The sequence below is a fragment of the Acartia tonsa genome, chromosome 13 (genome assembly GCF_053477335.1).
Source record: "Acartia tonsa isolate MP-2025a chromosome 13, ASM5347733v1, whole genome shotgun sequence".
NCBI classification, from domain to species: Eukaryota; Metazoa; Arthropoda; class Copepoda; order Calanoida; family Acartiidae; genus Acartia; species Acartia tonsa.
In genome coordinates, this window is record NC_137272.1 from 35,781,001 (window position 1) to 35,800,036 (window position 19,036).

The window sequence follows — 19,036 nt, forward strand, 5'->3', positions numbered from 1 at the left end:
GTAAGCCCGGGCTCTCGGGTATAACATAACTGGCATTAATTTTATTGTTTTATTTAAAATTCTTGGAAAATTGTCTATACTTCTTATGCTATTCATGATTTTTCAGTATGGCTGAGAACCGGTTCTAATTAATAGCTTTTGGAGTTATGCTAGAAATTTATTTATTTGTAATTATTTATGATTTTTTTACCAAGGCAAGAAATTGTTGGAATTGGAAAAGATTTTGTTGAATTTAGCAACAAAGTTAGAACCTGGAGTTATCTCATAGATAATCTTGATGATTCCTTTGGACTAACTGGCCCCTTTCAGGTAGGATCCTGTGCAGTAGCTGTGTTTAGTGCCCGAGGAAACTTGGGATAGATGTCACAGCTTTTGGCCTACTTATTCTATTGACACCATAGTAGAGTGAAAGAAAAAGGGAAGGGAGAAAGAAACCCCCTAGAAAAGATATGTGTTATAGGGTATTTATTTCCCGACGTCAATATAATAGGTAGGCCAAAGCAGAAACATCTATACCCACTTTGCTAGGGCATTATAGACAGCTACTCCTGTGCATGTTTTTGCGTATAAAGTCGCATTGGTGAGTTGCACCTGGACTGAACAGTCAACTTGTCAACTTAGAGGATACACTCTTAATCCTTGACCACATACCCGTGCGGTACTGTACATAGCGGACAGTCAACCCTTTAATTGCACTTTCTTTGCTATTTTTTGTGTATAAGCTTGCGGAAGAAAGGTGTCAACACTCCCCGGCCCTCTCTTCTTAAAATTGTTATTGAGAAGTCCCTTTTTTCCATATTCTCTAGGTAGTTACCCTCATTATAAACTTTTTTAGTTGACATTTGCAAAAACATATCTTATGTATTTCATAGTTGTTTGATAATTCATTATTTTTACAGATTTTTATCTTTGTAGGCACTTAATAGCGGAGTAGTTTTGCTACATATGGACAGATTAAGGTATAACATTTTAATTTTTATTTTCTTTCCCTTAAAGTACCAAGCGAGCACAGAATCCTTTAAAAGATAAATAAAGTGAACATAAGAGGATTAGTGGTAATCCAATGCCTAATCCCGGAATCCGTTTTTAATAGCGGATTCCGGATTCTTATTTGGTAGGCTAAAATTAGCGTTTTGAGTTTTTTCTTTCAACTACTCCTCTTTGAAGGCATAGATTTTCATTATCTATAATACAAAGTAGAATGATGTCTGTCCGTCCGTCCGTCTGTCTGTCCGTCTGAAGCTTAAGTTCTCGGTAACCACTGAACCGATCAGATTCTACTCTTCAGGGTATATACCTATTGGTCCTGCGGTGGTTTTAAGCTATTTTCTTGGGGGGTGGGACACCCCCAACCCCCCCAAAAACAAAAAAATCCCCCCCCCCCCATTTTTTTTTTTTCTTTTTTTATTTGCTGAAGATTTCCTAGGTCCTTTGTTAAAAAATATTTTTTATTCCAGCATTTATTTTGAATGAAAGAATAGCAACATTCTCTCACTAAAAACAATAAATATTAATTTTTTTTATCACCTCTTGGGGCAAAGCCCCTAGAGGCTAGGGGCAAAGCCGCTAGTTATATATAATATCCTTTAAAATCTGGCTCGAGAGTGAATTATAGAGAACACTAAGAACATTGATTTTTAGGACATATGTAGCACTTAATTTTAAATTTTTTTTTAAAATCCTTTTAAAATATTGCTCGAATCCGGAATCCGAATCCGGACTCCGCCAAAAATAAGAATCCGGAATCCGCAAGGAATCCGCCACTTTTTTTGACGGATTCTTTAAGAATCCAGAATCCGAATCCGGCCCAAAAATTCGACGGATTGCCATCACTACCTAAAACAAACAAAGTAAAAACTAACCCCTAAAAACTTTTGTTCAAAAAAGGCACTTTTCAAAAACTGCCAAAATATAATTTTTATATGAAATTGTATATGTTTACTGTTTAGGTCCCAGTCGAAACTATTCACCCCTGAATATATTCTACAAATTAGAGATGAATTTAAATATGCAGCTCACACTGATCAAGTAAGTACAATTATTATATGAAAGTGTTAGGATGTTTGTTTCTTTGTGTGTGTGTTTTCCTGTAGCTAAAGATCCCGCTGACCGCTTGACCCATGTAGTTATCCTTTTTAGTAATCTTCTTGAAAGTCCAGAGCTGGATCTTTAAATCATTTTAGTGGTGAGCCAGAACGGGGTGGCTCACCTCGATCTGGCTCACCACTAAATGACTTAAAGATCCAGCACAGGCATGAAGTTCAAGCTTTTTATTTTGAGGGGGGTAAAATAAGGGTTTTCATATATTTGAGGGGGGAGGGGGAGGTAATCTAATGAATTAAAAAAAATTCAAGGGGTTAAAATGAGGGTTTCAATATATTAGAGGGGGGAACTCCCTTTTACCCCCACTCTTGGACGTCTATAAGTTTAGGAAAGGTTTATAACTATTATGGGAGAGGGTACCTCAAAAATAGCCCATGCAAAAATTATTTTAACCTTAATATTTTATAAAGTTTGATAGATAGATATCTTAATAATATCTTCTAATTTAAAAAAAAATAGTCAGCTTTATGTCGTTTCATACTGGTATAAAACGACATAAAGCGATTACTAAGTCAAAAGGAAAAAAAATACTTTCGTTTCTTTTGATGCGTGATTTTTGTGTATGATTAGTTACCTAAGATTTAACTAAACATTATTATTTTTGTTAATAGTTTGTTTATTTTTTTCAGAGCGCCCACCATCTTCTAAAATACAAGCATCCAAATTTGGTAACTTCAATACTTCAGAGCCTTTTAATGTGTCGTCTAAAGATTTTGACAGGCGTATTTATCTATAATTACCTTAAAGTTTAATTACTATTTTTCTATTTTAATTTATTTCATTTTTTAGGTTTATATGCTTCCCTGTCAATATAACTACATGGTAATTAGTTTCTTTTTAAGATTTTTCTCTAAAACTATAAGATTTTTTTTTCACTCTGCATTTATTTAAGTAACGTTTTTGAAATATTTTTAGTATTGAAGCTACTCTACATAAGGTTTCGTGTCGTGTCTTTTGACGTCTTGATTTTTACTTCTAATCTTTCAAAATAAAAGGCGCTAAAACATAGACGTCCAAGGGGGGGGGTAATGGGGTGATTAACCCCACAAACGAATTTGGGGGTGCCGAAGGCACCCCCAAAATATTTTTCATTTTACCCCTCCCATTTAAAATTTTCCCCAACCATTTCGGAGGGGGTATTTACCCTCCCCAAACAATTTTAGGGGGGAAATACCCCCCCAAAATAAAAAATCCCTAACAAAAAAAATTTTGGCGCGCTTCGCGCGCATTTTTACTACTAAATATTAGACATTATCAAATTAACCCCCCCAAAAATTTTACCCCGGGGGTAAATTTGGAGGGGAAAACAAAATTTACCCCTGCTAATAGATTTCACGGGGGGTAATTACCCCCCCCCAAGCATATTTTACCCTCGGGGTAAAAATTTTTTTTGGGGGGGGGGTAAAAAAAATTTGCGGCGCGCCATTTTACCCTCCCCCAAAAAAAGCAAATTAACCCCCCCTTAAAAAAATTTTACCCCCCCCCCCAAATAAAAAAGCTTGGACGCCCCTGCGCTCAAAGCTTTCTCTTGCATATGTTTCCTCTCTTTGTAGTATACCAAAGCAACTCTATAATTAAAAATGTCTGTCTGTCTGTCTATCCGCTTGAATGTATGGCGGAAATGTGAATATAATTGTTACAAATGATTATCTACAAACTTCTGCCTTAGATCAGCCTCGGGGAAATCAAATCTATACAATTTTAAAAATCAACTGGTAGTGTAAACCTGACCAAAATGTGGCAATCCCCCTTTCAAAAAAAAAATTGAGGCCTAGTCGCGGCTGAGGCTCGGCTGCCAAGCCCTGAATGAATGTCCTTGCAATTATTTATTAATTCATGATGATATAATTTGTTTCCAAGTCTGGTTTTGCCCCTTCTGAGAACAGACAACGCTTGGAGTACAATACCTGCAAAACACAACCTAAGATTCAACATTTTGGTGGAGAAAGTGAAGTTTTGACTAATTATCCCATGCTTTCTAGGTAAGTGCCATATGGTCTTCCCATTTTTGTGGGTGGAAGGGGGGGTGGGGGGGGGGGGTAGCTTTAAAAGTATCCATAGGGTGATACTACAGTACTAATTAATGTAAAATTTTCACCAATTAACTCCTTTTTTTTCATGGGGGGGAAGGGAGGAGGGGGTGGGGGATGGAGAGGTGCGAAAACCCACAATTTGGGTGTAAAATTAAAAACCATTTTGGAAAAATTACATAAAACAATTTTTAGCTTCTATGACAGTGATAAGAGAACAAGGATGACAACATCCATAAGTAGCGAAGATCAAAAATCATGGAAGAACATCCAGAATGAACTATATAGAGTTTTTAAACACAAAATAAAAATTTATATAAAATCACGAAACCTTTCATGATTTATAATGTGGAAATCTAGGAATTGATCTAGCACCACAACTAATAAGTAAATCTTAAAAAACTTTGTGGAATTATGTAAAATGTAAACTTATTCAATTCCTGAAAATTTCAGCCATCTACCTGGACTAGGAGTTGAAAAAAAAGCTTGAACACTTAAAAAACTAGGTATCGATCTAGCAACCCAACCAATAAGCAAATCTCACCAAAACTTTATAGAAGTGTGCAGAATTGGAATTTATTTGATCCTTGCAAATTTTAGACTTCTATCTTTAATAGGAATCGAAAAATTCATGAAAACTTAAAAATCTAGGAATCTATCTAGCACCCCAATTAATTGACATATCTCAATGAAACTTGGTGAAAATATGAAGAATGATGAACACAGTAATAGTGTCTGACTGATTATGACGTAACAAAAAAAATAGCCAATGAGAGGCCGTTATTGACCAATGGTAAAATTTATAGTGGCCTCTCATTGGCTAATTTTTTTTTGTTACGTCATAATCAGTCAGACACTATTACTGTGTTCAGAATGATGACTTATTTAATCACTAAAAATTTCAGCTGTCTATCTTTTATAGGAGCCGAGTAAATCACGTTTCCCCCAAAACGTTTCAGACATACAGACAGACGGACATTTCAAATTATAGAGTAGCTTCGCTACTAAAAATACAGGACTGAAAGCAAAGGCTAACGAAGACTTACAAAGTGTCTCAAAAAATCATCCGTGTGACGTTATAAAATATATCTCTTTTTTAGAGGTTTCATCTCCCAATTCTCCTCATATTTATGACGTCGCACGGCTGATCTTTTGAGACACATAAAGCTTCCAGGCTAACAGGTTGAAGTGCGGAATTAACTTGTAAAATAACTAAACTAACTAAAAATTATTTTTCTTCCAGGTATAACTTTGTGCTTAAGTTGCCTATAAGTTGTTGGAATCCTTCCTGGAAGCATTGTTATTAATCAACAATCTGTCTAGCAAAGATGAATTCGTGCTTTCCCTCAAAGTGTCAACGTAGCAATGACCCCTCCCCACCCCAATATATTCTAAACATTTCAAAAAAAATTTTTGGGGGGAGGTAACTTTTTTTTATATATGTCTACCCGCTATACCAAATATATAAATATGTATAACCTTCCTAACCTAATTTACAAACAAACAAAAATTACCCCTTTCCCTTAATTTCAATTCATTGAAAAATAAAAGGGGCGTTATATGTGATCGACTAGGCACTTTTAGGGAAACCACCGAAAATTGCAATGTTAGATGTCATATGATTTGCAATATACACTTCAGTGATATGCTTTATGCTGCATGGTTTAGTTTTGGCAAACTCTTCTGTGATTATTTTAATGTGCATGTAATGAAAAATAAAAAAAAGGAGAATTTATAATGTATACATTATTCATATGATATAAAATAAAGACCAAATAAAATATTTTTTGTACGATATTTGGATAGTTGTATTAATAATAAACACATATTAAACAAACATAATAATAAAGTGAAAAATTCAGGCATAAGGTATAACCAACAAGGGAAATAAATCTAAAATGAATGCAAATGTAAAGGTTGTCAATTCTTCTATGTGTTGACCCACAACGACAGCTGAAATCACGTATAGGTTTCGTGATTTCCCCCCGAATTTATTTCGTTGATAGTATAAGCTGTAAAAAAATGACTAGATATTCTCGGCAAAGAGCAAATGAGTAAAGGTTTAATCTCTAAAATCAGTTATTTGAAAGAAACATTTAATTAACTTACATACATCGTGACAGACGGACAGAAGGAGGTTTCATAGAAGCTATGCTTTTAATTATTGCATTGAGTACAAATATTTAATTTTCATTCCGATAATTTTATATAATATGGTGCTTTAATTTATTTTGAGTATTGATTTTTTTGTATTGAATATAGGTAAAATAAAAATAATGATTACAAAATGCATAACTACTAAGCACAACAAATTCAGACAGGCGGACAGAAGAACATTAACAAATATAGAATGACAGAAATTAAAGAAACTAAAACCATTTTTAAATATAAAAATTAGATAGCCCAAAACCAACCTATGGTCTATGTGAAGATTATCTAAAGTGGAAACCTCAATCTGTTCAGTATATATCGACATCTAAAGCTAGAGACAGTAAGCCTTACTACTTTAAGTAATAGGATTTGTCTTTGCTAAGTTGCAAAGTCTTTTGACATACAGTTTGCTCTTTATAAGAACAGAAATGTCCTTGTTACTCGTTAAATATATAAGCAAGGGCTTGGCAGCCGTACAGTGCTTTTAAAAATTACTTAACACCCGGATTGCCATATTAGAAGAAACAGGTTTAGACATCCAACTGAATTTTAAAAATTATAAAACACTGATTTCTCTATTGTTTACTGGATGGCAGTCGCGTGGCTGCCGAGCACTGATATGAGCTTTAATCACAGGAAAGAGAAGGAAAGGTGGACTATATATTGAAAGGATACCCAAAGTTTCAAAACCACATTAACTTATTCGTTGGCTGAAAAACTATGGGTACTTTTATAGAATTTTCTAAAACTTAGTGTACTTTTATATTTTTTTTATTTGTTGGTGTCGAACAAAAAAGAAAAAGTCTTACTAGCAGTGTAAATACTTTTCTCGTATTCATTCGAATCCGGTGGATAGGAACCGGTTCTCATCCATACGAAAAAACTATGTCTAGCATCGTATTATATACAGTTTTCTACGAATATAGAAATGTACAATCATAAGATTAAAACCAGTTTTTTTAGCCGGTGCCTTTAGCACCACGGGGCTAAAAAAAACTAGTTTTAATCTTATAATTGTACATTCTATATCCGCGGAAAGCCGTTTATAATACGATGCGAGAAATAACTATTCTACAAATAATTCTAAACTACACAAGTGGTTATTTTATAATTATAGAGGAGGAAAATTAGTTTATCGTTCATTGTCTTATCCCTTAAGATCCCTGACCAAAATAAGTGAAGAAAGAAAAACCTTTAACCAAACATAGGAACCTTGCACCATTAACAAGGATGACAATAATCATAAGTATAGCTTACAAATTAAAATGAAAAATTTAGACATATCAAACCAAACACTAATCATCCAATTCTTCCCTCGAAACAATTTAAGAACAAGCTGAAACTGTAAAACAGATTCAATAACTAAAAATTTAAGTTACATTATAGACTTACTTAGTATTAATTAATGCTGTTAAAAACAATAAGACCTGTACTCTATAAATTATGGTTATTTTTAAAGGCGAAGCTTTTCTATAATTAGGGTCGGTCCGTCCGTACTTCCGTAACGGATAGCTTTTTTCGTAAATTTAGGCATGTTAGAATTGTCCTATTTGTTTCAAATTTTGCATGGTGATTCCTTTAGTAGTTAGTTACGATTTAGAAAGCGTAGCAACTCTATAAGTATTACCAAAATGCCCAAAATTTTAAACATGTTGATTTTTCACTTTTTGTACAACAAATTTTTATATGATCTAATCATCGGATTATTCTGATTTTTGGTATATTGATTCCTGTGACAACAAAGTATAATGCAATAAGCGATGCAACTCTATAATTTAAGACCTGAACATGTGAGTATGTCCATAAACATTATCCTGTATCATGCAGTTTTTCAACAAATTTACTTACAGGTTTGCTTTGACTTTTTACCATTTATATTATGATTATTCAGTTCTGACACTATACAAGTGTTAATTTCCGTTTGTACTACCGTTTCAGAGCTTCGCTTTTATGGATGTTGTCATCCTTGTTTTTAGGATAATCGACATGACTGACGAACCAAGGAACCAGATAGTAACTTTAAATCTTTATGTTAAATAACAGTCGAGAAAGTCACATTTTCCAAAATGACGTTATGAAAAGACAGAAAAATTGAACCATAGAGTAGCTTTAAATCATTTAAAGCAAACATATATAACACAATATGAATTCGGCAGCCGGCTTCAAATCAGCTATTTTTTAGCAGTCGGCTGCTAAAAAACGAAATCTTAAAGTAATCTGTTTTTACGGTGTAGATTTTACATTAAGAATTCGTGTTTTTATAATGCAGCCAGCTTCCAGCCACTTGCTTCAAAAGAAGCCAAATTATTATGAATTCCAACAAAATTCTACTTTAAGAATTCAATAATGCAATTGTTTATGCATTTTAAGGTATTTATGAGAGACATTGTCTAAATTCCTTTTGCATTTTAAGTATTTGTGAGATTTATACAAGCTAAAAATCACCCAACTACTCCAATCTATAATACAAAGTAGAACAATGTCTGTCTGTTTGTCTGTTTGTTTGTCTGTCAGTTTGTCTGTCTGTTTGTTTGTAACAAGGATCTCGCTAACCGCTGAACCGATCGGGTTCTTCTTTACAGGGTAGCTTCTCATAGGTCCCGGGAAGGTTTATAACTATTTTCTTGCGGGGTGGGTCACCACTAACCCCCCCCCCCTCCAAAAAAAAAATACCCCCCCCAATTTTTTTTATATTTTCTTTAAAATCTAAAACACGAAAAGTTAGTTGAATCAAACCTCTTGGGGCAAAGCCCCTAGAGGCTAGGGGTGAAGACGCTAGTATAACATAACAAAGTCTGCACATCAGCTAAGATCTCTTAAACCGCTGCAAAAAAAACTAATTATACAATTTTCAGGGAAACTTTGATTTAGTCTAGGGTAGTTTTTAGGCTATTTTTATATATTGCTAAATATACGAAATTTCAAGCTAAAAAATCACTCAACTACTCCAATATAATATAACAAAGTTAGAATGTCAGCTAAGATCTCTTAAACTCTGTCCTTATATTCGCTATCTTTAGGGGAAACATGATTTTCTCATATTAGTAGCTCAGCTACTCTATAATTACAAATATCCGTCTTTTAAGAAACTTTTATTAAATGTCTTCAATGCTTGTTTAGCCTTGCTTTTTCAATTGTTGCCATCCTTGTTTCTTCATTTCCGAAAAATGTTAATTTTAGTAGCGAAGCTAGTCTGTGATACCAATTGTCCGTCTGTCCGTATTTTCATATGCCCGTCAGCTACATTCAGGGGAAAACGTGATTTTCTGGGCCATTAGTTAAGATAGAGGCACAATTGTAAGAATATAGAAACATTTATTTTCAGCTAATTTCTTTTTCATTCGATTTCATAGGTCAATGATTGTTAGCATGATGATTTCTGTGATATTTAAGTGCAATTTACAGAGCTTAGGAACTCTATAATTGTTAGAGAAAATAGGTTGACCTATAATTTGAAAAATATTGATTTTTAAATTTAAATTAAGTTTAGGCATGTTAGAATTGTTATATCGATTTTCAAACTTTAAATGATGATTCCTGTAACAGTTTATAACAGTTGAATAAAATTTGTTTCTATAGCGAAGCAACTCCATAATTGTTATCAGAAATTAAATGTTATTTCAGATGGATAGATATATTGTATATTGAATGTCATATATATTGATAGGTATATGATTAGCGCACCTCCCTGGCAAAACCCTGTTCACGCCACTGAATAATGAATTCTACAGAGAGAGAGGAGACAATGGGCTGTTTATTACACAAGTACCCAAAGTTTTATGATAACGTTTTCTTATTTATTGGCTTCACAACTTTGAGGACTTTTGATAAATTTTGATTGGTTGGTTTATCAAATTAAGTGTAAGTAAGCCTAGAGTAACCCTTGCCAAGCGGGAGAAGGTTAGACTACTCTACCCTACCGTCACCCGCTTATAGGCACCCTTTCTCTACTTAAACGTACTTAGACTACTGTAACCCAGCCTAAAGACACTCTTACTTAACCCTTACAGATCGGGCCCCAATTCCCACCTTAATAGATCGGGGGGGGGGGGGTCATATTGACCCCCCCCTCTATCTCAGCTTCTGTTACAGATAAAGACGTAAAATTTTTTTCTGGTGGTTCATGTGTATTTTTAGAGAAAATTACTTTTTCTAGTCATAGCGGCCAGGCCGCTCCTTAGCCGCTTTTTAGCGGCCAGCCGCTAAATTTTAAAACAGCTGTAGAGCGGCCAATTTTGCAGCTAGGATGACCAAATTTTAGGACGAACTTTTATTTTTCATAACAAAAAAAATACTTTTTTCTGATCATCGCCGAAAAACGGCAAATAACGGAAACCGCCATTTTCGGCGGTTACGGCGGTAAAACGGCGGTTGGTGGCGCCAATTAATGTTTTTATCTGTTTATTGTTCCTCAAGAATTTACCAAAAAAAATTTTAGGTCTCTAGCTGCAATAGAAGCCATGATATTCAGGATATATGTCTGTAGTAAAAGCCGGACAAAAATCGGTCATAAAGTCGGTCAGGGTGCGGTCAAACGGTCATAACACCACTTTTCTCATAAGGTCATTGATATCTTAGTATTCACCAAAAAAAATATAGGTTTCTACCTTATACACAAAAGTATTTAGAATTTTTTAAAATTTTGGTGCTACCCAACCGACTTTGACCGGACACCACGACCGACACAGACCAGATATCCTAATAAAATCAACTCTTGCCGACGCATAATTACTAAACTTAAAAAGTCATGAAGTCACAGCTCTCCATCTTACCTACAAAAAAAATGACATTGAAAAAACTAGAGGGGGGGGTCAATATGACCCCCCCCCCCCCCGATCTGTAAGGGTTAAGCAAGGAAACCAATATCCAGGTTAGCTGGTACCCAAGCTAGAACCAAAGATATTTAACTTTTGTTATAACCATAAGTTATAAGTTATAACCAACCGTTGTATACTTATAAGCTTCCTTTACTACGCTAAGAGGGCTCTATCTACCCTCTAAAGAGCAGTTGACTAGCTTAGTAGACAATTTTGTGTTATAATATTACACTAAAACCTCTACCATGGACTTTCGGAGAAAGACGCACATCATAGTTCCCCAAGAAAATACACTAGATTTCAAAATTGCACTTATAAATGTTTAAAAACATTAAATACCAAATTGACAAAATCCATGTTTCTTCGATAACTAGCGAACGGATTGAGCTAAAATCGATGTTAAGGTGTCTAAATGACCGTCTTGACCCCAGGGACTCACACAAAAAATTTGGTGGACTTAGGGGGGTAGACCAAACGATGTTTGATTTTCTGATGCAAGTTTTGGCGATTTTTTTATCCATTTTTCTTTAAAAATCAGTTTTTCCTAGGAAAACTTTTTTGTTTCTTAACCGATTTTGGACTTCAAGGTGGCAAAATGTCCGTCTCGATGAAATACACGCGTGTACAAAATTTGGGGTCAAGATTCCAACTCCTTCCCTGTCGGACCAAACGATGTTTGCTGAAAAAGATACGCCAAAACTTGTATCGATGGACTTACATCTTGTGATCCAGCCCCCTAAACGTTGAGCTATCAACCCCAAATTTTTTGTGTGAATTCTACGCACTGAGACGGTCATTTTGCCATGTTTAAATCTTCTGTAGCTCTATCCTAGCCCAAATGAGAAAGAAAATTAGATTATTCAGTGTTTGATTTTCTGATGCAAGATTTGGCGCTTTTTTTTATCAATTTTTCTTTAAAAATCAGTTTTTCCTAGGAAAACTTTTTTGTTTCTAAACCGATTTTGGACTTCAAGGTGGCAAAATGTTCGTCTCGATGAGATACACACGTGTACAAAATTTGTGGTCAAGATTCCAACTTCTTCCCTGTCGGACCAAACGATGTTTGCTGAAAAAGATACGCCAAAACTTGTATCGATGGACTTACATCTTGTGGTCCAGCCCCCTAAACGTTGAGCTATCAACCTCAAATTTTTTGTGTGAATTCTACGCACTGAGACGGTCATTTTGCCGTGTTTAAATCTTCTGTAGCTCTATCCTAGCCCAAATGAGAAAGAAAATTAGATTTTTCAGCGGCACCCTTTAGGGTTCACGCCAAAACTTGTATCGATGGATAAATGACAAATTTTGCCTCACAGCCTCAACAAACTAAAACAAAATCAAAATTAATTTGCTTTGAAATTTAAATTTACTAGACCGTAAATATACTACGAAAGTACCTAATAGTAAACCATTAGGTACCCAAACAATAATACAGGGTAATTTAGTTATCTTTAAACGAAAAAATCAAAGATAAACTAATTTAAAAACTACAACTTAAAAACTGCTAGAAAGAAAAAATGTTTCAAACTGGATATAATACGATGATAGACATAGTTTTTTCGTATGGATGAGAACCGATTCCTATCCACCGCACATTGGGGCATATCAGCCAAAAAGGGGATTTAATTATTTAGAGCCCGAATTTCGTGTTCAAAATGTCATATTAGAATGTTTGAGGTCAGGGAATGCATTTCTTAACTTATCAGAGCAATATGAAAATTTTTCAGTAGCGCAGCTACTCTATCACTAGCTTTTTGGGCCCTTTAAAGTGTATCTATGTCAATTGTAGTCCGATTTTAGTGTTCAAAGTTTCAAATTAGGGGTTGTTGGGACCTGGGAATTCATTTCGGTAGAAGGGGAGGGGATGGTGTAAAGGGGGTGGATGGGAAATCCTTATTTTAGTCAGCTACAAGTTTGTTCAGTGATAATTAATCCATTATAAATGTAGGCATGATTGACATCAATTTTTATAAACTAATATCTATATTTATAATGAAATTATGATTCTTGTTTACTGTTTATCTGTATATTAACCCTTAACGGTTAGGGGGAGGGGGTCGTTTCCCCCCCCCTCCTCCCCTCCGTTTTTTTCTATCATATTTTCTGTGTGTGAAAGATAGAGGGCTATAAATGAGTGACTTCTTAACTATGGCAATGCCACATAACTGAGAGTTGGAATTTTTTGAATATCTCCAGCCTGGCGGGCACTGCATGCCAGCAAACCTGACAGGTTCATCCAGATAAAAAGCAAAACATTTTTTCTGACTTATATTATATTGACCTTTGTCTTATCCCTTTAGATCATTGATAATGGTAATAATCCTTAGAAACAATTATTTAGTTACATTAAAACTTCGAACATAAAGAGGTGTTGATTTAGGCTTAGCCCCTCCCCACTACTTAGTGCAATATCTATCATCTATCCATCTATCTAGTGTGGTAAATTGCAAAATCCATCTATCTATCAATCTATCTATCCATCTATCTATTCATTTATATATCCATCTATCTATTAATCTATTTATCCATCTATCTATCTATCCATCATCCAACTATCTATCTATCTCAACCTCTAAGGAAAACAATAAGAATGATACAATTCATAAGTAACGAAGCACAAAAAATCTACTGTGATAAATTGCAAATATGGACAATTAAAGAGCAAATGCTTAAATTTAATAGTAAATTACATACTGAATAGCTTTTATAGTGTTTCCAATTTATCTAAACACTCTAAAATAATAGACATAATATACGTGGATATCATAACTGGGTAAATTTTGTTGTCAATTTAGGTTGTTAATTTAGTCCTCATTTATTGGTCAGTTCTTACGTCCAGTATGAGGGGAGGGGATATCGTTATATTAGCATGCTGGAAAGACCATTTCATTTTAGTTGGAGAAAATATGGTGCAACATGCAAGTAATTATATATCCCTTATTAAGATTCTAATTTCGGGTTCTTACAATATTGACAGGAAGAATTATCTAATAAATTAGCGCAGCAATATCAAACTTGAAAAAAACCCATATATTTTAGAGGTAAAATAAAGCAGGGATTTAATAAAATAAAACAACTATGTTATTAAATTTTGACTTTAAAAGCGCCTTTAAAAGCATTTTCTTACAAAGTTTTTGTGCACCCACCTTCAGAAAACAGGCAAAAAATCCCTACGGGGGCGCAGGGGGGTAAATGAAACCAGTACTGGCGATTATAATATGTCTTTTGGTAATCAAATATCGCTTTTTTAGCCGGTGGCACCCGGTGAAAACATGTTTCCTGATACTGTCTACTTAAATGTTGATTTTAAAACAAACAAAAATAAACTAAAATCTTGACTTCAACTAGAATTATGTAGGACTAATATCTTTAATTTGTGTTTTTTTCTTTTATATTCTCAATATACATGTAATGCATGACTCAACAAAAGTTATTTTGTCTAATTACATTAATTCTAAGAGATTTTATAATACTTTTAAAATTGTTGGTGAAACACACAAAATATGCCTTTTTCTGTAAGAAATTTTTTGCATTTCTTAACTTACGGGCATTAGAAAGCTTACTTAAAAAGCGTAATTTTACGATTCCTTTGAAATCTGATGTACATTGGGCATGATAATACTCATAGAATGATTAAAACTTGATTTGGGGGTGGTGAATTGATGCCCCTTGTTGCCCCTATGTGCACCGGATTCGAATGAATACGAGAAAATATCTTAATCATATCAATAAAGAATAATATTTATGTCATTCAATAAGAGCCTCCAAAGTTGTTAAGCCAACGAATACGAAAACGTTAATTTGAGATTTTGGGGACTACCTTAATAAACAACCCAATGTCCCCTCCCTCCCTGACTTGTTTTAAAGGTGGTTGACAGTAGACATAATATACATGGAGAGAGGGGACAATGGGCTGTTTATTATACTAGTCCCCAAAGTTATATAATGATGTTTTCATATTCGTTGGCTCAACAACTTTGGGAACTACATTAAAGTTTTATTAGTTGGATCATTCATTTGAGTGTTTAAACGTTTCAACCACTAATTTTACGCTACAAAAGGGGTAATTTTGTGTAACGTCATTGGGAAATCAATTTATCGTTCATTGTACTATCCCTTTAGATCCCTGCATAATATATCTATGGTTACCAACACCCATCGTACAGACAACCAACCCTTTGATTGCATGACCTTTGTCTAAAGAGTTCTAACTGTGCATGGTAATTAGTGGCGCCTATTTATGTTGCACACCTGACATAGAAGCAGTAGGATCCATTTTTAACGTCTTTAGTTTTGAAGATATAATTTTTAGAAACATAACTTTATAAGAAATTCAACTATTTTCAGCTAACTTATAATATGTTTTGGCATAGGCTTCACATTATACGAAACAATTCACCCAAGAAAAGCTTTATCCTAAGATATGCATTAATCTACACAGAGAGAGAGAGGGGACAATGGGCTGTTTATTACACTAGTTCCCAAAGTTTTATAATAACGTTTCCTTATTGGTTTGCTCAACAACTTTGTGGATTAAAGTGAATTTTGATTGGTTGGCTTATTAAGTTTTGTGTCAAAACGTTTCAACCACTAATTGTAATCTACAGAAGCTTATAACGTTATACTTTGTTGTCACAGATTATCACTTCCTTAGATAGATAGATAGACAAAAAGATGGATAGATAGATAGATAGAGATAGATAAAGAGACAGATAGATAAATAGATAGATAAAGGGTGAGCAAAAAAAATGCGTACTTTTTTAAAATTAAAATTGCGCGGCTTGTGTTAATAGTAGAAAAATGTTATAAATATTGTTAGAACCGGTATGAACTCTATTTTTTGGAAATATAAGAAGTTAAGAACGGATCCTGTGCTACGTATAGTTAGGGAGCTACGTATTAAAATGTCCCAACTGGCTTAAAACTTAACTTGCGAGTAAATTTTGGGACATTTTTCCATCTGGCTCCTAGATTATATGTAGCACAGAACCGTTCTTATATTTCCAAAAAATACAGTTCATAGCGGTTCTAACGGTATGCGTAACATTTTTCTACTATTAACACAAGCCGCGCAATTTGAAATTTAAAAATGTAGGCATCTCTTTTTGCAAAATATCTTCTCTAATTTCTCTAAGTTATATTTTAAAATTTACTCGTAAGTCAAGTTTTACATCAGTTGGGACATTTTAACACGTAGCTCCGTAACTGTACGTAGCAGAGGAATCGTTCTTATATTTCAAAAAAAAACTTTTAGCGGTTCTAACGATATGCATAACATTATACTATTAACACAAGCCGCGCAATTTCAATTTTTAAAAAGTACGCATTTTTTTTGCTCACCCTTTAGATGGATGGATAGATGGATAGATTGAAAGATGAATATATGGATAGATAGATAGATTTAGATAGATTAATAGATAGATAGACAGATAGATAGATAGATAGATAGATAGAAAAATAGATAGATAGAATCAAATAAAAAGAAATAGCCTAAAACCTGTCCATATAACAATACTAAGCTTCCCTGACAATTTAACAATGAATAGTTAAGAAAGCGTCATCTATTAAACCGGTTTTAAACTGATTTTTTTAAATCAAAACATAAAAGCAAAGTTGTTAAGCATGAAAAAAACTCTAGCATATTAAAAAATTAGCCAGATAGCTTTATTTTGCTTGTTTTATGATAAAATTGATTTTTTTCTGTTCTACAGTTAAAACATATTCAATAATTTGAAGAATTTTAAGAGTTTTTTTTCTGTCTAGAGTTAAAAATCATGAAAATTGGTAAACTCAATTAGTTGATCTTTTAAGGGCAGCTTTATACATATCTTACTTGGTGGATTTTAGCTATTTTCATTACATCCCTCGCACAAATATATTATAATCTTATATAGGAAATAACTGCAGAGAGAGAGGGGGCAATAGTCCCCAAAGTTTTCTTATTCGTTGATTTAATAATTTTATGGCCTATAGGGAATTTTGATTGCTTGGTTTATTGAGTTGTGTGTTCAAACGTCTCACTCACTAATCTATAGATAAGGTAATTTGTGTATAATTTGGGATATTTATCAATTTATCGGACATCGTCTAATCCCTTTAGATCTCTGGTTAAATTATAACAATTTGTTATTAAAAAATCCTTAAATGTCATTTTATGATATATTCTTTTTAGTAGCAAAGGTACTATATAAATAACTTTGTGTGTCTGTCCGTCCGTCCATCTGTACGGCTAAGGGGAAATATAAATTTTGTAGAAAGCTGAAATTTTTCGTGTCCTAAGAGAGAGAGGGGACAATGGATTGCTTATTACACTAGTCCCCAAATTTTAAAATAAAGTTTACTAATTGTTGGCCTAACAACTTTGGGGATTTTTCTTGACTTTTGATTAGTTGGTCGATAAAGTTGAGTGACTAAATGTTTGAACCACTAATTGTAATCAACAGAAGAGGTTATTTTGTGTATCATCTTTGGGGTTGTACATCAATATATCGGCCTATGTCTTATCCCTTTAGATCCCTGGTTATATTATAACAATATCTTATTTATCTTTATCTTTTAATTGCCATAAAAATTATCCAGTATCAAGCAGTTTTTCATCAAAGTTACTTACAATTTTGCTTCGACTCTTATACTTTTATATTCTGATTATTCAGTTTTGACACTATACAAGTATTAATGTCCGTTTGTCCAACCGTTTCAGTGCTTCGCTTTTATGGATGTTGTCATCATTGTTTTTTATATTTAATGCAAGTATACTTAGAGATGGATTTTATGAAATAATATTAAATAAAGTATTATAGAATAATTTTGTAAAAAATAATACAAGTTTGAATATGTTTTGAAAAATATTTGACTGAAAATTTGAAATCGACAAAATCTATGAGATTAAAATCTAGGCTTTAAAAATATTATATCCGTTGGCTTTGAAACATTTTGTTTGATTAAATGTTATTAGCAATACTTATCTAAACTTGAGTGTCTATGTTTTTCTACCAAATAGGTTTACAAATCTATCCCATAGTTTAACTTTTTAGATACATCTATTTTTCTTAATGAAATTTCATTTTTAAAAAGGAGTCTCTATTTAAAAGTATAGGTTGACATATCTTAATCGATTCAAATGATCTTTTGCCACAATGATTCTATAGATGGAGAAAGAATAGAAATTGTTTTATTTTTTTCTGATGATGGTGAAATGTGACAGCACCGTTTAAGTAAAATGACACCGGGGGTATAATGGAAGCGAAACGGACACAAACTATCTAACTTGAGGCCCTTTAATTTCAAATAAGATGGGAACAAAACAAGGACGTCAAAGCATTTTTATTTGGGGGGATACAAAATTTAAAAATATATTTTTTTTTGGGGGGGGGGGAGGAGGGGGGCGGGTAATCATTATATCACAGAAACAAGGACGTCCATGTATTTTTTATTTGGAGGGGGGGGGGTAATCAACCCTTTACACCTTCCCCTTGAACATCCCTGGAACAAAAATAAAACAAAATATTTCCTCAAATACTCTTCAGTGAGGTTAACTTAACAGGACAGGTTTTAGGCTATATTAGAGGTCCGTGGGAAAGATTATACCTTACTTATACAGGAATCTTCAAGTAATGCTACTAGGTTTTAAGATTAAAGGACGATTTTATTATGTCTAACATTTCATTTTAAATATGCTGTCAAAAAGAAGGGGAATGGCTAGAGAGATGGAGTTTTGCTTACTTTCGGAAATAGCCTAAAACCTTTCCAATATATCTCTGTGTCTGTCTGTCTGTCTGTACCAAAAAATGCCAACCCCCCTCCTCCCAATTATTTTTCTAAAACTAAAATAAAAATGGGGGTCGAATTTAACATCTTCCCCCTACCTCAAGTTTCCTTAGAAGCCTCTAGGGGCGTAGACGCTTGTATTTAGATAAACAGCTGAGAAAATTCGTT

General features: G+C 33.7%; 1 protein-coding gene across 1 annotated transcript; it reads left to right on the top strand.

Annotated features, from left to right (window-relative positions):
* Window positions 1–77: 77 nt before the first annotated feature.
* LOC145303759 (uncharacterized) lies at window positions 78–5,840 on the top strand. The gene is made up of 7 exons (XM_080145368.1): window positions 78–309; window positions 916–959; window positions 1,950–2,028; window positions 2,733–2,771; window positions 2,893–2,925; window positions 3,964–4,085; window positions 5,377–5,840. The coding sequence occupies exons 1-7, from the start codon at window positions 178–180 to the stop codon at window positions 5,438–5,440; spliced, it is 513 nt and encodes a 170-aa protein (XP_080001494.1). The 5' UTR covers window positions 78–177; the 3' UTR covers window positions 5,441–5,840.
* Window positions 5,841–19,036: the final 13,196 nt, after the last annotated feature.